Source organism: Gymnodraco acuticeps, unplaced genomic scaffold (genome assembly GCF_902827175.1).
Source record: "Gymnodraco acuticeps unplaced genomic scaffold, fGymAcu1.1, whole genome shotgun sequence".
NCBI classification, from domain to species: domain Eukaryota; kingdom Metazoa; phylum Chordata; class Actinopteri; order Perciformes; family Bathydraconidae; genus Gymnodraco; species Gymnodraco acuticeps.
In genome coordinates this window covers 521224-539919 of record NW_022989768.1, presented here as the reverse complement: position 1 = coordinate 539919, position 18696 = coordinate 521224, and the positions used below count along the sequence as shown (strand labels likewise).

At 38.4% G+C, this 18696-nt stretch overlaps 1 protein-coding gene across 5 annotated transcripts in view; it reads right to left on the bottom strand.

Moving 5' to 3' along the window:
* Positions 1–1073: 1073 nt before the first annotated feature.
* LOC117548077 (protocadherin-9) overlaps positions 1074–18696 on the bottom strand; it is a 213989-nt gene continuing 196366 nt past the window's right edge. For 4 of the 5 annotated variants that reach the window (XM_034219077.1, XM_034219086.1, XM_034219107.1 and 1 more), the window contains one exon: positions 1074–3155. In XM_034219077.1, coding sequence (XP_034074968.1) covers positions 2785–3155 — 371 coding nt within the window. In that variant the 3' untranslated portion in view covers positions 1074–2784. The remainder of the gene's footprint in view (positions 3156–18696) is intronic. The other variant, XM_034219116.1, reaches the window with a different exon arrangement.

Genomic DNA, 18696 nt, shown 5'->3' with positions numbered 1-18696 from the left:
CAATCAGCCGCCTACTATAAGTAATGTGATGCGATATTGACAAAAAATAAAAAGACACAAAATCTCCCTGTGCTTTCTCAGTCTTTTCTCAAGGAGTTTTGAATCATAACCTGATTACTAATAATGTGTTGTCTGGTCGCTGTCAATCAAATCTGAACAAACCCACACACACGCAGTCCTGATATAGCTGGAGTAAAGATGATTTTTTTAGAGCTACACTCAACCTTACATTGTTTTTAAAGTTGCTGCAAAATTGCTATTACACTATATTTACTGCAATAGTATCAAAAATCCCTGATATCACCACCACAACATTATATTGAGACATCCCTCCATGATGTATTGGGATTATCGCAGTTCCTGTTACTCTAGCCTGGCTAAGGCACAGCGGGCATTGCGTTGCCATATCCAGGTTAGAATAACAGTCTTGGCTCAACCTCATTGTCCCGATCTCTGACCTCTTCACCCTCCATTTGAAATCATATTGTATCAGCGACTAATCAAAGCTCATAACCTTAAGATTAAACATGCAGTAAATTGAGAGATTTAATTGAAATTGCCCAAAACTGTGCTTTTCCATGGCAACCCCCTTTCAGAAATTGTACCTTCCCAAAATTGCTTCTTTCAGGCTTTGCAGCATTTATAATGGAGGGCTTTCATGCCACAGTGACCCTGGAAGTAATGATGTAGGGGAGGTTTATGCTTTTGGATAGGATACAATAAGTAAACTGAAGTAATGGTCAGAGCAAATATATTTCAAGCTGACACACTGTTATGAAATAGGTTTTTCGGACATTGTCTCATTTTGTCTCATTTATAAGAGCCCGATGCTTATTTTCAAAGAAAAACGATGTTATTAAAAGTAAATGCTGTGTCCATGGCTGTTATGAAATAAATACATTTACTCCAAACATTAGGAAAACTAAATTGCCCATCATGAGCTTACTGTGGTTTAGAAATAAATTACTGGCTCATTTTACAACAATATTTTGTACCAGGTGATTTTGAAAATGTGTCCCGAAAACCGACACAAAACTCTTAAGGTGAACATCTTGAACACAAATAAGCATACAATTAGTTAAAACATTTATTGCAGTAGCTGTATACCTTTAGAGTAGCAACAAGGATTAACTGTTCCAGTATCTGTGATGTCAAACACCCTTACAACTGACGAACAAACTGCGATAAGCAAATCACTCCAACCCATTTAACTTCTTTATATTGTGACATAAATATGAAAGTGCTTTACAAACTGAATGTCTCCTTAATGCACAAATCAACTCTATTCCAGCAAAAATAAAATGACACAAAAATGATCAAGTAAATGTTTAAAAGCTATATCTTTTAGCATGCTTTTCCATTGTGTAAGTTGCCTTCCATGCTGTGGAATAAAACAAACTTCTTCAGACAGTGGAATGACAGATGACCTTTCATGGTTGACCCATTATCTGCACATGTCTTTTTCTTAAGTGCCAAGGACTTAATTTTGTTCTTTAACACCTGTGTGAATGTGTCTCTAAATTTGGCAAACATTCAATGCATAAGGCATTTGATTTTAAGACAGGATAGTCTTTGAAGCCAACATGTTCTCGTCATTTAAATAAGCACAATTCAGTGTTTGAAGAAACATCATGAAGGCACAGTGATTAAAGTGATTCATTCAATATTCAAGATTCAAACGTTCAATGTCATAATTTGAGTTTAAGTGTTATCTAAACCTGTGTTTGCTTATGGATGGAAACAATAGTCCGTGTGCAAATAATATATATACATATGTCAATAAATTGCAGGTACTACTGAGGGATTGCACCAAGTTAAATCACAATTTCAATAAAATCTATACAGTAATAAGATCAACGTTAGATAAAACATTTAGCCATTTACAAATATATTGCTATTTAATTGTACTGAACACTTTCAAAATCAGTTTATAGAGGAGCGCTTTCAAAGCTTTTCATCTTTATAATGCACATATTGAGTACTGACATCCTTTATACAAAATGTTTTTTTTTAAAAAGGTTTGTCTGTGGTTTTGCAGTACTTGAAGAAAATGTATATGAAATATGTTGGAACATTGAGTATATCACGGGATGGAAATTTGTTTCAAAATCAGCCATTGGATTTTTTAAAGAATTGGGTAAATGTTGTACGTTATGACACATTATAGATATTTGTCAAGTTGAAATCCCAAATCCTCATGACAAGCCATTATGATGACAAGAGCCAAGAACTGTCCTAATCACTGTGGTTATTACGGGTATATGATAGTGGTTAATAAGTCTTATTTACAAACACACAGACAATGACAGAATAAACGAGTGTCCACTAACAGTGTTATTAGAACAATACTTTCTGAAATGTAATTCCATTTTCTTTGATTGTGTTGATTAATATAGTCCCAAACAACTCAATAATAACCACACCACAAATATTTGTATATACTTCAGCCATGGTAGTTTTTTTTTTCTTGCAATTTGTTTTCATTTTCTCCATTTAACGCATGTCCTTCCCTCACTTGTCCAAATCACACATGAAGTGGACAGAAAATGTTACGTTGAAGAAATCCATGGATGTTCATAAAAAAAGAGGTTCCTCTAGAGCCACAGTAAAGTTGAATTGTAGAGAACACAGCATAAGCACTATAGTTGTGTGGCCTACATAGTACATGTGGCTATCACACTGCAGAAGCATCAACTTAAGTGGGAAGAGATGAAACTAGAAAGAATACAATAAAAGAGAGAGGAGTCCATGTGGACATCTCACAGCACAGAAACAAAGTCCGTCTTATAGCTGCTGGTCCTTGGGGCTGTCGGGGCAGGACGCTGGCTGGCAGGACTTCAGACTCACCAGTGGAATATCAGCCATGCCACCGCTGGTGAAGTGTCCCTCTCCACTCCCAAACGGCTTCCTATCACCAAAAGGATCTGACCGCCCACTATCATTTTTCCAGGTTCTGGTCAGAGTATGTCCATTGAGAAGTTTTTCCTTGGGACCCCACTCCCTCTGAGACCCAAAGCTAGACACAGGTGATTTTGGCTGCTGGTATGTTCCCAAAGTCGGAGGCATCCAGCAGTTGTCTGAATGTCCCAGGACGAGGCATTCTTGTGTGCACATCTCTGTAGCTTCCACTAGACCACGAGGTCCCAGGGGGCCATCTAAAGGAGAAGAAACAACAAACAACAATATGTTAAAATAAATTAAGACCAGGTAAATAAAAGGATATAATAATATAAAGATAGTGGTCTTGTTTCCACAAGCAGGATACAACATGTTAATCATTGTATTAGATACACCTGTACACATGCTTGTTAATGCAAACACCATATCAGCCAATAATGTGACAGTTACTCAATGTATACAAACATGCAGCATAGTCAGTTGTTGTTCAGAGCAAACACCTGAATGGGGAAGAAATGGGATCTAAGTGACTTTGACTGTGAAAATATAGTTTGGGCCCAACGGGTGTTTTGAGTATCTTAGAAACTGCTGAGCTACAGTGAATTTCACAAACAACAATAGAGTTTACAGAGCATGGTGTGAAAAACAACATCCTGTGCACGGCAGTTATGTGGGGGAAGGCCTTGTTAATGAGCGAGTTCAGAGGAAAATGTTTAGACTGGTTTAGGCTGACAGAAGAAGGAACCTTAATAACCACGCTCTATAACTATGACTAGAGCTAGGTAGAGAAGCATCTCTGAACACAAACATGTTGAACCTTGAAGTAGATGGGCAACAGCACAAGGACCACAGGGCCATTCTTGATGGCCAAGAAGAAGAAGCTGAGGCTATGCTTGGCACAGGCTGAACAGAAAGATTTGAAAGGCTCGGGCTGATGAATATGATTTCTGCTGGGACATGCAGATGGTAGGGTCAGAATGTGTCCAAAAGAACATGGATCTAGGGATATATCCTGCCTTGTGTCAGAGCACAATGCTCCTGGTGCTGAGACATCTTTTCTTGGAACATATTAGGCCACTTCACACCAATTGAGCATCAAGATGCACCGTGTCAAAAAGCACATGTCATCGAAGCTGTTCCCACCAACATGACAATGAGTTCAGTGAACTCCGTAGACTTCCACAGTCTGCAGATCACAGTTCAATACAGCACCTTTGGGATGTGGTGGAATGGGACATTTCCACATTAATGTGCAGCCGATAAATCTTTAGCAACTGCATGGTGCTCTTGTCAACATGGCACAGTAACTCTAAGTGATATTTCTGGCATGAATAGTTGAGTCCGTTCTGAGTGCAAAGAAATCTTTGCGGGTGAAGATAATTAAAGCAGAAATTATTCTACCTTAAAATTATATATATGCAGTATATAAACATGTACCTTTTTAGGAGAGGTTAAAACAAGAGTACTCCCAGTCACATCAACATAAAACTATAGACTGTTGTGTTTGGTTATGGCAATGTTTCAAACACTATTAGAGATTTCATTTCAATAAAGAACAAAGCAACAATCTGAACTGGATTCAGCTGGTTTCCTCTACTAATTGAGTCTCTCAAGCTATGAGGAACATAGGTCATGTGAGTTCAGAGAGATGGATTCTGTGGACCCACCAGCAATCTGAAAAAATTGTTCGCTGTGCTTTCGGGAGCTGGAGAGCATGGAGGGGTATAGATCTTGAGGAGGATAAAAGGAAGAATGAGTTCTCTTTGAGCATTGTTATTTTAAATCCATAGAGACATTCAAATGGCTTACATACTGTACAATCCACTGTAAATAGATGTACAGCCTGAGAGATGGCACTGTACAGTAATGATGTTGTCTGATATTCAATCAGTAATTAGGCTACACATGCAAGCGAACTTTCTTATATCTCTTTGCTTTAATCTCACACTTTTAAATAAGTAAAGAGATAGTTTGAACTACATCCTGCATAGTAGTTCTTAAGTGTAAGAAAACACACAGTGAAAGCCCTTTAAGTATAGATATTCAGACACTGTTTAGAAATCTATGATTTTGACCAACGTGATTGTCAATGGTAAAGCTGCACAACGGCATAACTATGTATTGAGAAAACATGATTGATGTTAAAAATATTCTTTTTCTCAGGAGAAATGATCCTCAACCTGTTCCCTAGAACCAGAGAAAAAATGAGAAAATGTTGAAGGTAATTTTGCAAAACAACAAATCATCAGCGGGACATTCCTCTCAAACGCATCGCTACCATCTGGCTCGTCTGATGAACATGCATCACCATTCAAACATAACAAATCAAACAAGTCAGTGTTTCAGGTGGTATTTGCTTGAATCTCATTTGATAGAAAAGCATGCATAATGCATGCGAAGTAATGCAGCTCTGCCGTTTGAGGGTTTGTTCTTCTTTGAGTTGGTTTCATCATCTGTTTTAAAGAATCAACAAATTCTGCTAGTGTTTGTAAATCAAACTTCAAAGGGTAATGAATTCATCTGTTTTCATCCTGAAAGATAAAATGATAACTATTTGTCCTAATTTGTCCCCTTGCTTTGCGTAAAAAGCGAATTGTTGGCAGCAAAGTCCTTCAATGTATCAGGGAGCTTTTTTTAAACACCTGCCTGGACCTGTTTTTCTCCTTGATAGTCTGTTTTATAAAGCTTAATTTTATTTCAAGAGCAGAATGGATAGGAGAAGTACTACACTGGTTAATATTGAGTCTGTAACTTAAATGTAATACCCTAGTATTTAAATATGTGTACATTTATAAACTATATTGCAAATAGTGTGAATGTCAATTCTGTGAATGGCCTGTTGGTGTGAACATCACTGATAACCATTTACTACTTTTGAAGAGTTACCGCATCTACACTGACCTAAATAGTTTTGGTGTTCAGATATTTATGGTCCAAAAGTTCAACCTGCTTCCTTGTGGTCAAAACTGTGAAAACCTTACTTTGTTGCTCTACAAATAGAAACATGTATGAAAAAAGCAACGTCAGTTCCAAATTGATTTGTAAGGCTAATCTACCTATACTACTCTGATCTAGACAAAATGTGAAATATATATTTTTAGTTTCTACTACAGTTATTTTGTGGCAAATCCTTGCATATTTAATATCTTGGCCACAAAGTTCATGTAACTCAAGTTGTGCTACAGATGCAATTAAAAGTTGTTTCTTTTTATGAGGAGAGGAAAACTTAACTGCTCCCATGATTCTGTATGACTTCTGAAGCAAATTAAAAGACAATTATAAATGTGGGGGGGAGACCAAAATAAGGTATTATACCTTTGGCTCAAATTCATATTTATGACAAGATCTTTGTGGGTTATTCCTCTGTAAGACAATGAAGACCATGTCCTCAATGTCCACTAAGTGGTGCAGCCTGTACACTGGGCTCTGGCTTTAACAGCACATTCAGTTATACAGCGTGAGGAAAGCTGGGACGAGAAAGTCAGTCACTCTTCTGCATGAATGTGGAGTCCATCACAATAACAGGCACTCGTAATTGGCGTTAGGAGTCTAACCAAGACACACATTATCATAGTTGCATGAAGAACCATGGAGAGCCATAATACATGGTACACGGGAGACAGTAAGATGAATTCCTTAAATGTGATGTAGACGAGTGAGTAAACATGTAGGGAGCTGTTACTGAAGTGAGATGGAAGAAAGGGAATGGATTGTGGATGGTAAGCAGAGGAATGATGTACAGTACAGACCTGCCATGTATAATACATGTTGATGTGCTTGTTTTGTAAGGAAAATCTTTTTCATGAAGGCATGATAAATCCACTTTATGTTCATTCTTAAAATGTTTTAAATAATGAAGTGCTTGAAAAATAATCATATTATAAAAAGGAAAACCCTAAGTATTTTGTGAATTATAATATATATTTATGTATTGTCAATAATTAGTATTGGCAGTGTGTGTATGACTTACAGCAGAATCAGGTGACTGTATGTCTACATTTTATTTTTTGAAACAAAAGCAGAGCCAGTTATTAATCAAGGCACTTTGTGTTTTTCTATTCCCCTGGTGTAATAAACATGACCATTTGCATGTAGATTGGCACAATCAGTGGCCCAAGTGGGCAGCAGAGGATAATTTAAATCGGCAATTTTCTACTCTAATTTGCACATACCTGCTGTTTCAGACAATGCAGAGACAAACCCCGATGGAGAGAACACTTGAGGCGTAGAGCTAATGGTTGAGAAAGAAAACCTATATATACTGTTAACTCCTGATATCTAACCATGGATACCTCAGGGGCTACTAAATACAGTACATTATCAGCTATCTAATTAAAATAAAGTAAGGGGTATTGTCAATAAAACATTGTCCATGTACAATCGAAATCAATCAAAATCCAGGTTTAGTTATTTCCTTGAATTTTTCTCAACTGAGTACAGAAAAGCACATTTAAAATTCAACAATATCTCCAGGATAAGGACATATCTCCATTTTACCAACCAAGTGAAAACAGAAGACAATTATTTTGTTCCCAACGTTTTAGAGTACTTTACTTCATCATTCTCGAGGCCTCCACATTTTCCTATTCAAAACTACAACTCAGCAGTCAAAATATTTCAAACAAAACCAAACCACAGCACAACACATTACTTTTGCCTGAATGTCTCTTCACTGGCTCCCTGTTGAAGCACATGTAGATGTAGCCCTACCCTTAACAGTGTGCAGGAATACTGTGTGATGGTCCTCTTAATTGAAAGGACACTTTCAACCCACTTCCCTCTGGAAGCGACTTTCTGACATTCTAAAAGGATGAGTTTCAGATTCAGTATTTGTTTATCAAGCACAGTCTGTGACCTTCCTAAACTCCCACCTTATTATCCATTGTATTCTCTTTGTTTACTTCTATTGCAGTGTGTCATTGACTTAATTATCTTGTGGCCCAACCTACCATTGTCCAGCATTTTCATATTTATGTAATCAATACACGGATACTCACAAAGACAAATCCCTATTTTCATCATTCTTTCCCTGCATAGCTATTTCTGATGATCTTCACTGTGAACAGACCTCAGATTTCCTCTGACTTAACTTGACAGACATTGACCATCAAAACTTATTAGCAGCTAGCGTCTTCTGATTATCTGCAGTGCCAGAGCGTAAGCTAGTTTGCCCCATTGCATTCAACCCCCAACTCTGTAATCAGAGTGACATCTCGTGTCATGTATCAGCATTGTGAATGGGTTGGAGATTGAGCCAATTGTTAGTGACAAGAAATGTGTAATTTGATTATATACTGTATTCATACGCTTTTTCGTGCACAGTAACAAAGCTGTACATGCAAATACGTTAATCATAAATCTGTCACTGCTGTGAACCATGTGACTTGGAAAAGCCCAGAGGGTGTCAAGTGACACCCTGCTACTCCTGCTGAAACCTTGAAGAGCTGTGGACAGATGATAAGCACCAGCACACCACGACACTACATCAGCAGATAAGAAGCTACTGGGCATATAATCCATTGTGCTGCTCACCAAACAAGCTTGTAAATCTGAAATAGATTCCGTCCGGCCTAATGAAATATATAAATTGAATTATTTCATTACTAATGCATGTTGCCTATAATTATATATGCTAACAAAAAACGTTTTAAAAGGAAATATATCTGACTTTGAGCCAAGTCAGTAGCGCTACTGAACCTTAGATGTTATGTGAAAATGAATTTGAAAGTTAAAGTTATAAGCACCAAAGCAAAGTTAGCATTGTATTGATATGTTACACTTAATGAGTTTATGCGTTTCGTTGCTATGTTACTCTCTTATTTCTTATATTTCAAAATGTTGTACTGCTAAAGAACACATTTCAATTATTTTAGTGGAGGTGCCACACAACATATTTTTTGTTGATATCTACTGATAATAAATAAACATTCCTGAGATACGTTCCTCAGTATGCATATTCAAAGTCACATATTTTCAACATAAAGCAGTTGTCTTCATCCACACAAAATGGCTTCTGCATAGTTTAGTCCTTCTTTGTCTATAACTCGTGGTTCATGGTTTCTGTGCTCAAGAAGTCAAGCTTCTCCTTGCACACACACACACACACACACACACACACACACACACACACACACACACACACACACACACACACACACACACACACACAAAAGCAAATAGCCAGTGGCTGATGTTTGTTGCAGAGCCCCTGAGTGCTTTAAATAACATTGAGGCACATGTGTTAAGGAATGCAAGGGATTCAGAGCGGTGTCAGATGGTGCTTACTTTTGCTTACAGCTCTGTGCAAATGTTGCAGATGTCCACAAAGACAGATAACTTAGAGACAAAGAAACCATTAGATTGCCTCCTGATACGGAGTCATTAGGATGTGCTGGGGGCTGGTTTGTTTAATTCTGCAGAAGCTGTTGGATAAATGTGAGCCATGAGCAATTGTTGTTTAACGATGGACACTTTGACCAAACAGTATTCACATGCCTGTCTTTCAGTCCTCCTACTCAGCATCAATAGATCACAGAGGTTACGGAGCACGAGAGAATCATCCTCATTTTTGGCCGGCGGGTGTTTGGAACTATAAGGGAGTATACTTGTTTTTGTCTGCGGGCAATTTCTAATGAGATAACGTTTGGCTAATTAATTGGATGCACACTATCAGTGCTGATGTGCCATTCCCACACCGACAACCTACAGCCTTCAGAATGGTAAGGGGGAACGGGTGGAGAGGGAGTGAGAGGGAGTGAGAGTGATTGAGTGCGGGGGATTTAGTGTCCATAGGGCTTGTTTATTTATCCATGCTGTTAAACATGCCCAGATGTTGTTATTTGGGGATGAATGAGGCTTTGTTTTGGTCCAGCATTGAGGCTCAAACTGCCATGGCGCTGCGTCCAGCTGCTGCCTGAAAACCCACAAGATGCATATGGCAAATTCATTCTCTATGCTTTAAAGCTGCTGTTACCCTTTCATCCTCCAATACCAAGCCCACATACATATACCACCAATCAATGTTTAGACCCAGGCATATGCTGATATGGAGCATTGTAACCATAGCCTGTATTCATAAAGATGTCCCTCAACAAAAGTACATATATGTTAAATTGCTGTGGAAAACATGTGAGGGGTATGGTGATTGGTATCCGACATGCATAGAATAACAGCTGCATACAGAACATTTGAAAACAGTTCCTGTGATCTACAGTAAAGGCTATCTGGGGTTGGATATATATGAAAGTGCGCAGAGCAGAGCAACACGCTGGATGCATCCTCAAGAGAATACTAGTCTGGCTGATGGGTCCTTTCTAACGCTTCCTTTGAGGCCAGGCAGAAGCTTCTCATGAGAGGAGATGAAGGGCACAAGACAGGCAAAATAGAGAGAGTAGATAAAGCTTTAGAATAGAAGAGAAGGATGGTCAGAAAGATAGAAGAGAGGATCGAGCATGATGGAAGAGAAAACAAGTTAAGTAAAAATGAATAATAGTTAAACAAGAAAAACACAAAGCCTGTCAAGTGCAGTTATTTACATAATCTCCATGGTTTCTGGTAAATATGTTTGGTTTAGACCTCACTTAAAACTATTCTCAGATCAATTTGTAATTAAAATATTCAACCCAAAGTACTATGTATCAGATCAACACATTTCTCCTGATAAAAATAGTCTATTGTTTCTTGCTTAGTGCTTGTGTGCTGGAAATGAGGGTTGAGAAAAGTGATCAGGATTGTTTTCTCTTATAATTTGTCGTAAAGTAAGTAAATAGCATTATTTAAGAAATGTACACTAGGCAATGCATTCAAGGTACTTTTTTATTGTCAAACTAACATAGCTACAGAGTAATTATGTCATTAAAAATTATGCACCACAATACTGCATTTGTCAACTGAAAATCCCTAAAAAGTTCCAGATCATGGGTCAATATATTTAGCTCCAACCTTATTCAAAAGATACATTGATGTAGCCTCTAAAGGGACTATAGATGTTGTTTTGTATTTTGTAACTCCAATATACAGTATATATAGTCAATGACAACAAAGTAAAGATGCAAGTTAATATGAAATGAATCATATACTTTCTTACTACTACTCTCTACATTCTACAATGTATTAAGAGCTTGCCTTTCATGCGTCGGGAAGAAGCTTAAGGTTGTCCTAAATCAGGTATTGTAGACAGGCCACATCATCTGCAGAGAACAGCATCAGGCATGCTGCAGAGTAACAGCACAGACGGTGACCTTTCCTGCTCATCTTCTACTGAACCCCCGCAAATTTAATTTTCAGTTCTGGGTCATGCCACCTCCAGAAGTTCTGAGGTGACTCTTGCCTTTTATGCTGCAGCAGCGCGTTGGAGTGGATAAGACTGATAGGGAGCTTTGTGAGTTGGAGCAAGTAGAACTATCAGTTTAACAGCCTAAGACCCCGGCCACACGAGGACGAAAACGGCTAAACGCATAGGATTAACGCAAACGAAATCGCAAACAAGCTTCCGTCCACACGCAATAGTTATCCGGATAGTGTCTGCCCACACGAGACTGCTCCGTTTAGCTCCAACCGCTGGAGAAGCTGCAGTACATATGCAGGAGCCTGTACGTGGCGCTGTAACTTCCTCCACAAAAGCAGCGAAGAAGCATGGTTGTCATGGTTGCCCTTCTGTTTATTCTCCACGTTGGGGGCCGAGGGAACCGGGCAGAGTTTTTCGCCAGTCAACGTGTATTCAAGTTTAAATCTTCCGACAAAATTATAAAAGTGCCGGTCAAAGGTCTTCTTTGTTATTTAATGAGCTTTAAAACAAATGAATAACGACTCTATATAATATAATAATAAAATACACGGAGCCTCTCTTTTTCCTCCCTCTCTTCGGACAGCGCGCCAGTGTCTGTTTCATGCAGCAGCTGATCCAGTAATGAGTGACTCGGCCGACAGTAAAAATAAACATACTTATAACTAGTTTAGGTAGTTTGAGAGGTAATAAATAAAATAGCTAAGGGTGATGATCTGACTTGAAGTGTGTGTTTTACTCCGTTCACCGCCGCATCACAGCGGGAGGAGCTGCAGGTGAGCAGAGCTGCGTGTCTCCGTCCTGTCAGATTAGACTTCACTCGCGTTTATGTCCATATTGAGAGAAAGAGAAATAATCTGAATTCAGTGTGCAGTTTACTTTGACGCGGGGGTGAGCAGCAGAGGTGGGGAGAGGTGGGGTTATTGCCTCATCATTATCAGAAAATGATCGTATAGGGCGTACACACGGAGCCGTTGGACCCCCCAGAGCGTTGCGTATGCCGTTCTATCCTTGGGACCCGTTATCGTTTCCTCAGTCGTTTAGTGCCGTATTCGGTCGTCCTCGTATGGCCGAATGGTCTATATGACACTAAACAGTAACGCAAACGGCCGTTTTCGTCCTCGTGTGGCCGGGGCATAAAAGTGAATCTATAGGTGCATTACCCATCACATTTCTTTGGGCTCACATCTAGACCAAAGTCCCTGTAATATTGCATATTTGCCCAGATGGAACCTATTTGTATTTTTGTTAGATTTGTATGTTTTGTCGCATGATACATCATCATGTTTTGTTAAATCTTTCTGTAGAGATGAGTGTCAATCTGTATCAGAATGGTTTTGGACAGACTGACATGAACAAGGTAAATTCAAAAGCAGATTAAACAACAGCGGCACTTAAGAAGTGTGCTACACCTAACAAAGGCTGCTAAATAGAGCACTAACACACACTGACATACCACACTTACTCACAATGCTATGAATTATGAAATGGTCAAGTGTTTTAAATGGGCTCAATGAGTAGATTCTGACAGCTGGAGTAAACAAACAAAGGATCCACAATTTATTGGCTTTACTCGGCCCATACCAATCCAGAAGAAACTATTGAATCAATCGCAGGTACCCGCTACCGACATTCCTACTTTTTTATTTAAATGTTTTATGAGAGAACAATACGCAACTTACAGTGTGTGAATAATCACAATAAAATGTGGCAATGCTTCTGTTTTAATTATAACTACATGTTCATGAGAGAACAAACTGTACTGCACTGATAAGGCCGATAAGGTTAGATTAGATTGTTCCCATGGGGCTCTGGTGTAACAGACCAGATATTCACAATCAATTTAATGAGCCCAGAACACTGTTCTTGGGGGTGGTGTGCAAAAAGGTGCCAAAAGTAAGCTTGATTAACACACTGGTGAAACAGTGCTGTCTGGCCTGGAGGCACAAGCAAAGGGGATGATGAGGACTAAATTAAACCCTATTGGAGAAAACACCTTCCGCCCCCTCTGTAATGAGAATAAACTACAGTAGAGAACATCTTCACACTTCTCAGCATCCAAACTTGGGCCTACAGCTATAAGATTCTGCAATGCATACCAAGCAACTCAAGACAACTACGAAGAGAGTGAGGCAGGCAGGCCCGGTTCCAGAACAAAATGACTCAGGGTGCATCTGAGATTAGAGAGGGTGCAGGGGTAAAGTGCTATTTTCATAAGTGGGGAGTGGACCTAACACCCTCTAGGGGGGTCCTCACCTCCTCTAGGAGAGTCCTCACCTCCTCTAGGGGGGTCCGGGGGCATGCTCCCCCGGGAAGATTTGTATATATTTTTTTAAATATTGAAATTAAAAGCATCACCTTGTGCATTTTGAGAGCAAAGTTAAGAGATCTATGGATCTATGTGCTCTTTGCTTGATTCATGCCTTCCCAGTCCCTTATCACGTAGCCTATAAGAGCATGGCGCCAGTTGTTGTAGCAAGTTGTGGTGAAGGCATCTGACTTATACTTGAACCGAAATGTCTACATGCATAGCAGAAGATGGCATCTTTTTCACATGAATATTCCAGCCAATCTGTGTTTTGAAACCATGAGCTGCAAAATGAGCGCCTCACCCCACTGTACAGGCGAGTTGGGTACTTTTTTAAATATACCTGGGCAGGCTCTGTTTTGCTGAGGTCCTCTGGCACTTGCGGGCCGCTGAGGGGTGTCGGTGTTTGGGGCAACGAAGATGGCTGCGGCTGCTCCGCCTCCGTGGGCGAGGCGGGCAAAGCCGGCGAGTCGGGCGGGAGGACGTTAGTGTCCACGACAGTGGCCGCGGGTAACGTAATGTCCCCATGATCTGAACTGTTATTACCTGCAGTAGATGCAGTGTTACTGCTGGTGATAAGGGCTGGTTGTTTTAACCATGTTCTGATGTCCATCATTGACTGCTGTGTATGCACCTTACAGATGACGAACGCGCAGCGGCACAGGTCACGCGCACCCGACATAATAACGTTACTTACCGTTTAAATTGACCAAATAAATGCAGCAGACGTTATTTAACCACAATTACAATTTATTTTATTTCAACTATATTCTTATTATTATTCTTATTCTTATTATTATTTTTTTTCTTTCACTTTTCATTTTTCAAATGAGGGTCCAAAACGACTCAACTGAGGGTGCAATGCACCCTTATGCACCCCCGTAGAACCGGGCCTGGAGGCAGGGCATATTCAACAGAATCCAAAGCATTGTACATATTGCAATATGTCTGAAGCTATGCATACATTTGGATTAAACGGCACTATTGTGAACATAAAGCAAATGCATTTTAGCAAACTTCAATTTGTTGTAGGTTTATACATTTTATACACTGTATTTTTGTTACCCATCATATAGTACATAGGGTACCTTTTTGAGAGATACACTGTACATGGCTGTCTGCCCACTTACTATACAAAAACCCTGGTTATTTAATTCAACTTAAGAATAAAAGAAGAATGAAGAGAATATTTTTAGTAGAGTTGTTTGAAAGACTGTTTTGACAGCGCTGCCATCCCTAATACAAGTAACATACAGTATATGAAATTCATACCTTCAGTTTGAAAAATAATCTATGCTGCCATGATCATGTCTATTCATCCATCCGTCCATACATTGTTATTGTCCATGCATTTAACCATCTGCGAATGACACAAATGTAATAACTATTTCTATACAACTCATAGGACAACTCAAGAGTGGATACCCAAGCAGTTTCCTTGTGCATTAAATGTACAAGGATGGCAATTCCAATATGTTGCGATCATTGCAGCTGTATAGGATCTAATATAGAAACAAATTCTGAGACCTTTCTTTGAAAATCCAAATCCATCACATGAGGAGATAAATACAGTCAGCACGATAACATGTTTTGTTTTTGAAAAGGGTAAATGCTTAAATGCAACTTATTGACAGAAGCATCATTCTGAAACTGCATTATTTCTATAACGAGTTGGATCAATAGCACAATTATACCAAACTGTATTTAAACAACGCAAAACAAAGGTATTATAATCAAATCATTTTTATCTGTAAAAATAGAGACTTGAACAAAATAAATAGCAATGTTATTTCCTTTAAATGTTACTACCAAGCAACACAGCTTTTCAAAACACAATTTGAATTGAGGTTTTGCACAGCTCAGTGCAAGTGCTCAGTCCCCATGACAACAATAGCCATGTAAAAATGATTTCTTCTCCCTCTCTAATCTTCCACTGCATTAGATCCAGCCACCGACCTTGTAATCTAATTTCTGTTCTAAGTCAGTGAGTATGCTCATCTCAACAGTGGATCAAATACATTTCTGGTCAAAGACCTTTAGTAATACTGATGATAACAACGAGACGGATACTGCATGTGATAACTGATTCAGTTTATAAACTTGCCCCTTATTTATGGACAATTAGAGTGTACACTTTAATTTACATTTCGCCTTAATTCATCCTCTCGGAACAATGAACATATATGTCAAGTTTCATGTTAAGACCTGGCCAAAGTGATGCGACCATGTTTCTGTTTTTATTTTAGAAAAACAAAGTCTACAACCCCTTTCCCAGAACACACATATATGCAATCACTAACAGCTGACATTTTAAATATGAGGAATATATTTCAAATTGAATACAGGGGTATAATCTTTTAATCATTGTGAGCATGCAGTGGCTGTGACGGTGAAAGTAATTTAACAGATACAGATAATCATCATGTTGACCTCATAATACAGTAACGTTGCACCATGACAACAATTCACTTTGCCTCATATGCAAGAGACACTAGAAAAATACAACCGTCTAGCTGCAAGAAAATAATGTCTGCAAGCTTCAATGATGCTCAGTGGCTCGATTTGGTTAAATCCAATTGCTTTAGGTTTACCGTATAACACTGTGCATTTATGCTATTTTTTACATGACAATAATTATTTGTGGAATGCAGTGAGTATTGTATAATTATCTCAATGATAGAGGTGTATTAGTACAACATATATTATCCAAAGAAAATACATACAGTACATTTATTTCTGTTCAGCATCTGAAATAAACTTATTTTATCATGTCCTTATTCAAAATAATCAATGTTTAAAATTGCATATGTTAAAACCTATGGTTAAAACAATATATCAGTATGTTTATTACTTAACTAGCAGTCAGATTTAAGGATGAGTTGAGTTTTACATTTCAATATTTAGAGATACTCTGACATTTAGAGTATGTGACACCTAATTAGGCATAATGAATAAATCCCTTGATTAAAGCCACGCAGTTGTCTCAAACTATTATAAAACCCTTTCAAGTAAAACTATTTGATAAGACACGAGCATTGTAGTGTGCTTTGCTTTATGTAAGGCTGATGAACATGAGCTTGGAAATGTGTTCAAAGCATCTTTTCTTTCTTCATTAACAAAGTACTTCTGGGGATAATTAAATGGCAGCTATATTAAGATTTGAATAATTGAATATGGATTACTAATGTGTCCCTTGTGTCTCTGTCCAAAAGTTAAGGTCTAGGCAGCTTGATTGTTAGGGTGAACGTTTGGATTAGAGATTCGAGAATATTGGGTTAAGTAAAGCATGGTTAAGGAAAGACAACTATAACCATAACAGTTGACTCATTATAAGACCATGAATCTGAGTTTCCAATGTCAGTCATCTGCCTCAACAGCCTTTACAGAATATGCCCTGGGTTATAGATGCAAACATTTATTGTATGTAGACATATGCCTTTTTGTTTTACCATACATATATTTTGTCATAATTCGTTTCCTCCATTAGAAGTTAGCACTATCATTACAGAGGATGTAATTACTGTAGCAGCTTGTGGCATAAAAAGTGCAATATGAGATCATTTTATAATTTGTTGTATAACTTGTGGTGATGTGGATTCGTTTGAACTTTAAATAAACAGTCCTGCTGTCTTTACAGCCTTATTCTGTAGTCACTTGACACAGATCAACAAAGACTTGCACAGTCAGAATGAGCATCAAGTACAGGTTAATGGCCTTCAGCACAAAGCACCAACAGTGGAATAGAAAATGTGCAAGGTATTCAGAAATGTATTTAGAGTACTTTTAGGCATGTGCTCTTCTAAAGCCAACGCACACAGTCACAGGCATGACACATTAGTACAAACAGGTAAGGGATGCAGCTGGTATCGTACATGCTTACTTACAAAAGTACAGCAAAAGGTAAAAGAAAAAAATGACAGTGAGAGAGAAAAAGAGAGGAATAACAAAGAGGCCGATAAGTTGTACAGTGAAGTAGTGTTGATCATTACCTTGAGCCTGAAGGAATTTGATAATAAAACAGAACCTTGTTAATCCCCAGAGAGCTCTGTAATTGCAATGTTGAGGTACATCTCCTCTCTGTTAATAATTGTAATTTCAGAGCATGCTCTGCACACATATACATTTATTCATAATTACCTGAGGGATAGGATAGTGTCTATTACAACTGCACTAAATTAAATGGATATGAGGTATGCTCATAAAATTAAGGTCAGTAACTATTGATTTGGAACACAAATTGAGTTTTTTTTTTTTCCTTCCTGTGTTCCAAGGTCATTGAAATTATGTATAGATTTTCCATAAAATCCTATGCCATACTCTTTACTTAAGCTTCAATGAAAGTGTAAATTCTCTGTGAATTAATTGGACTTAGAAACGTAGGCGTATATTTTTGTCTCTAGCCGCTAAATATGAGCTCATAGCACAGCTTTATTTTATCATGTGCTTCAAAATCATACCCGTTAAGTAAATGTGTCAAAATGTGCAAGTGCAGTGAAGGGAAAAGTTAGCGCCTCCTCTTCAACACCGAGAACCGTCTGCCTCGGTTGCAGTGTTGTTAAGGTGTTGACAGAAAATGGCAATTACAAACATAAGGCCACTGGATCATGTGGATTGGTGAAAAAACTGTGATTTCAGTAGTACAGAGTGTTTATAGATTTGCAGAGTATAAAAAGGAAGACAAATCCATGTTAAATTAAAGCCATAGTTTTTTCTACTATTTATTGTCCTCAATAAATAGTAGAAAAATGCCATTTACTCACGCATACAGATAAGGGGATATCACTATTCATTTTATTGATGTATATTTCATGTCAGAAATCAGTGAGTAATAATGTATTTTACAGATTTACCACGTCCCTCAAAAATCAGTCAGTCACATAATCTGCTTTAAGTGCATCGGTTGGCTTTGAAAAAAAGAAAATAATCAGGAGCATAAAGGAAATGAAAAACCTGGTAATAATAACATGAAATATGAGTGATAGCCATATGCATAAATCTGCTCTGTGAGATGGTGGGTGCATTGAGAGGAAGCAGGGGTCAGGGCCTGGCAGAGACCCCTGTTGGGTGCAGGTGGTGACTAACTTCTGTCAGCCAAGTAATTAAGTGTCCATCACATCCTTGCAGGAGGCCTGTGCAACCCAGAAGCCCCTTCCAATCTCCATCTGTGAGGAGGACTGGAGCTACAATATGGCCCAACATATGACCA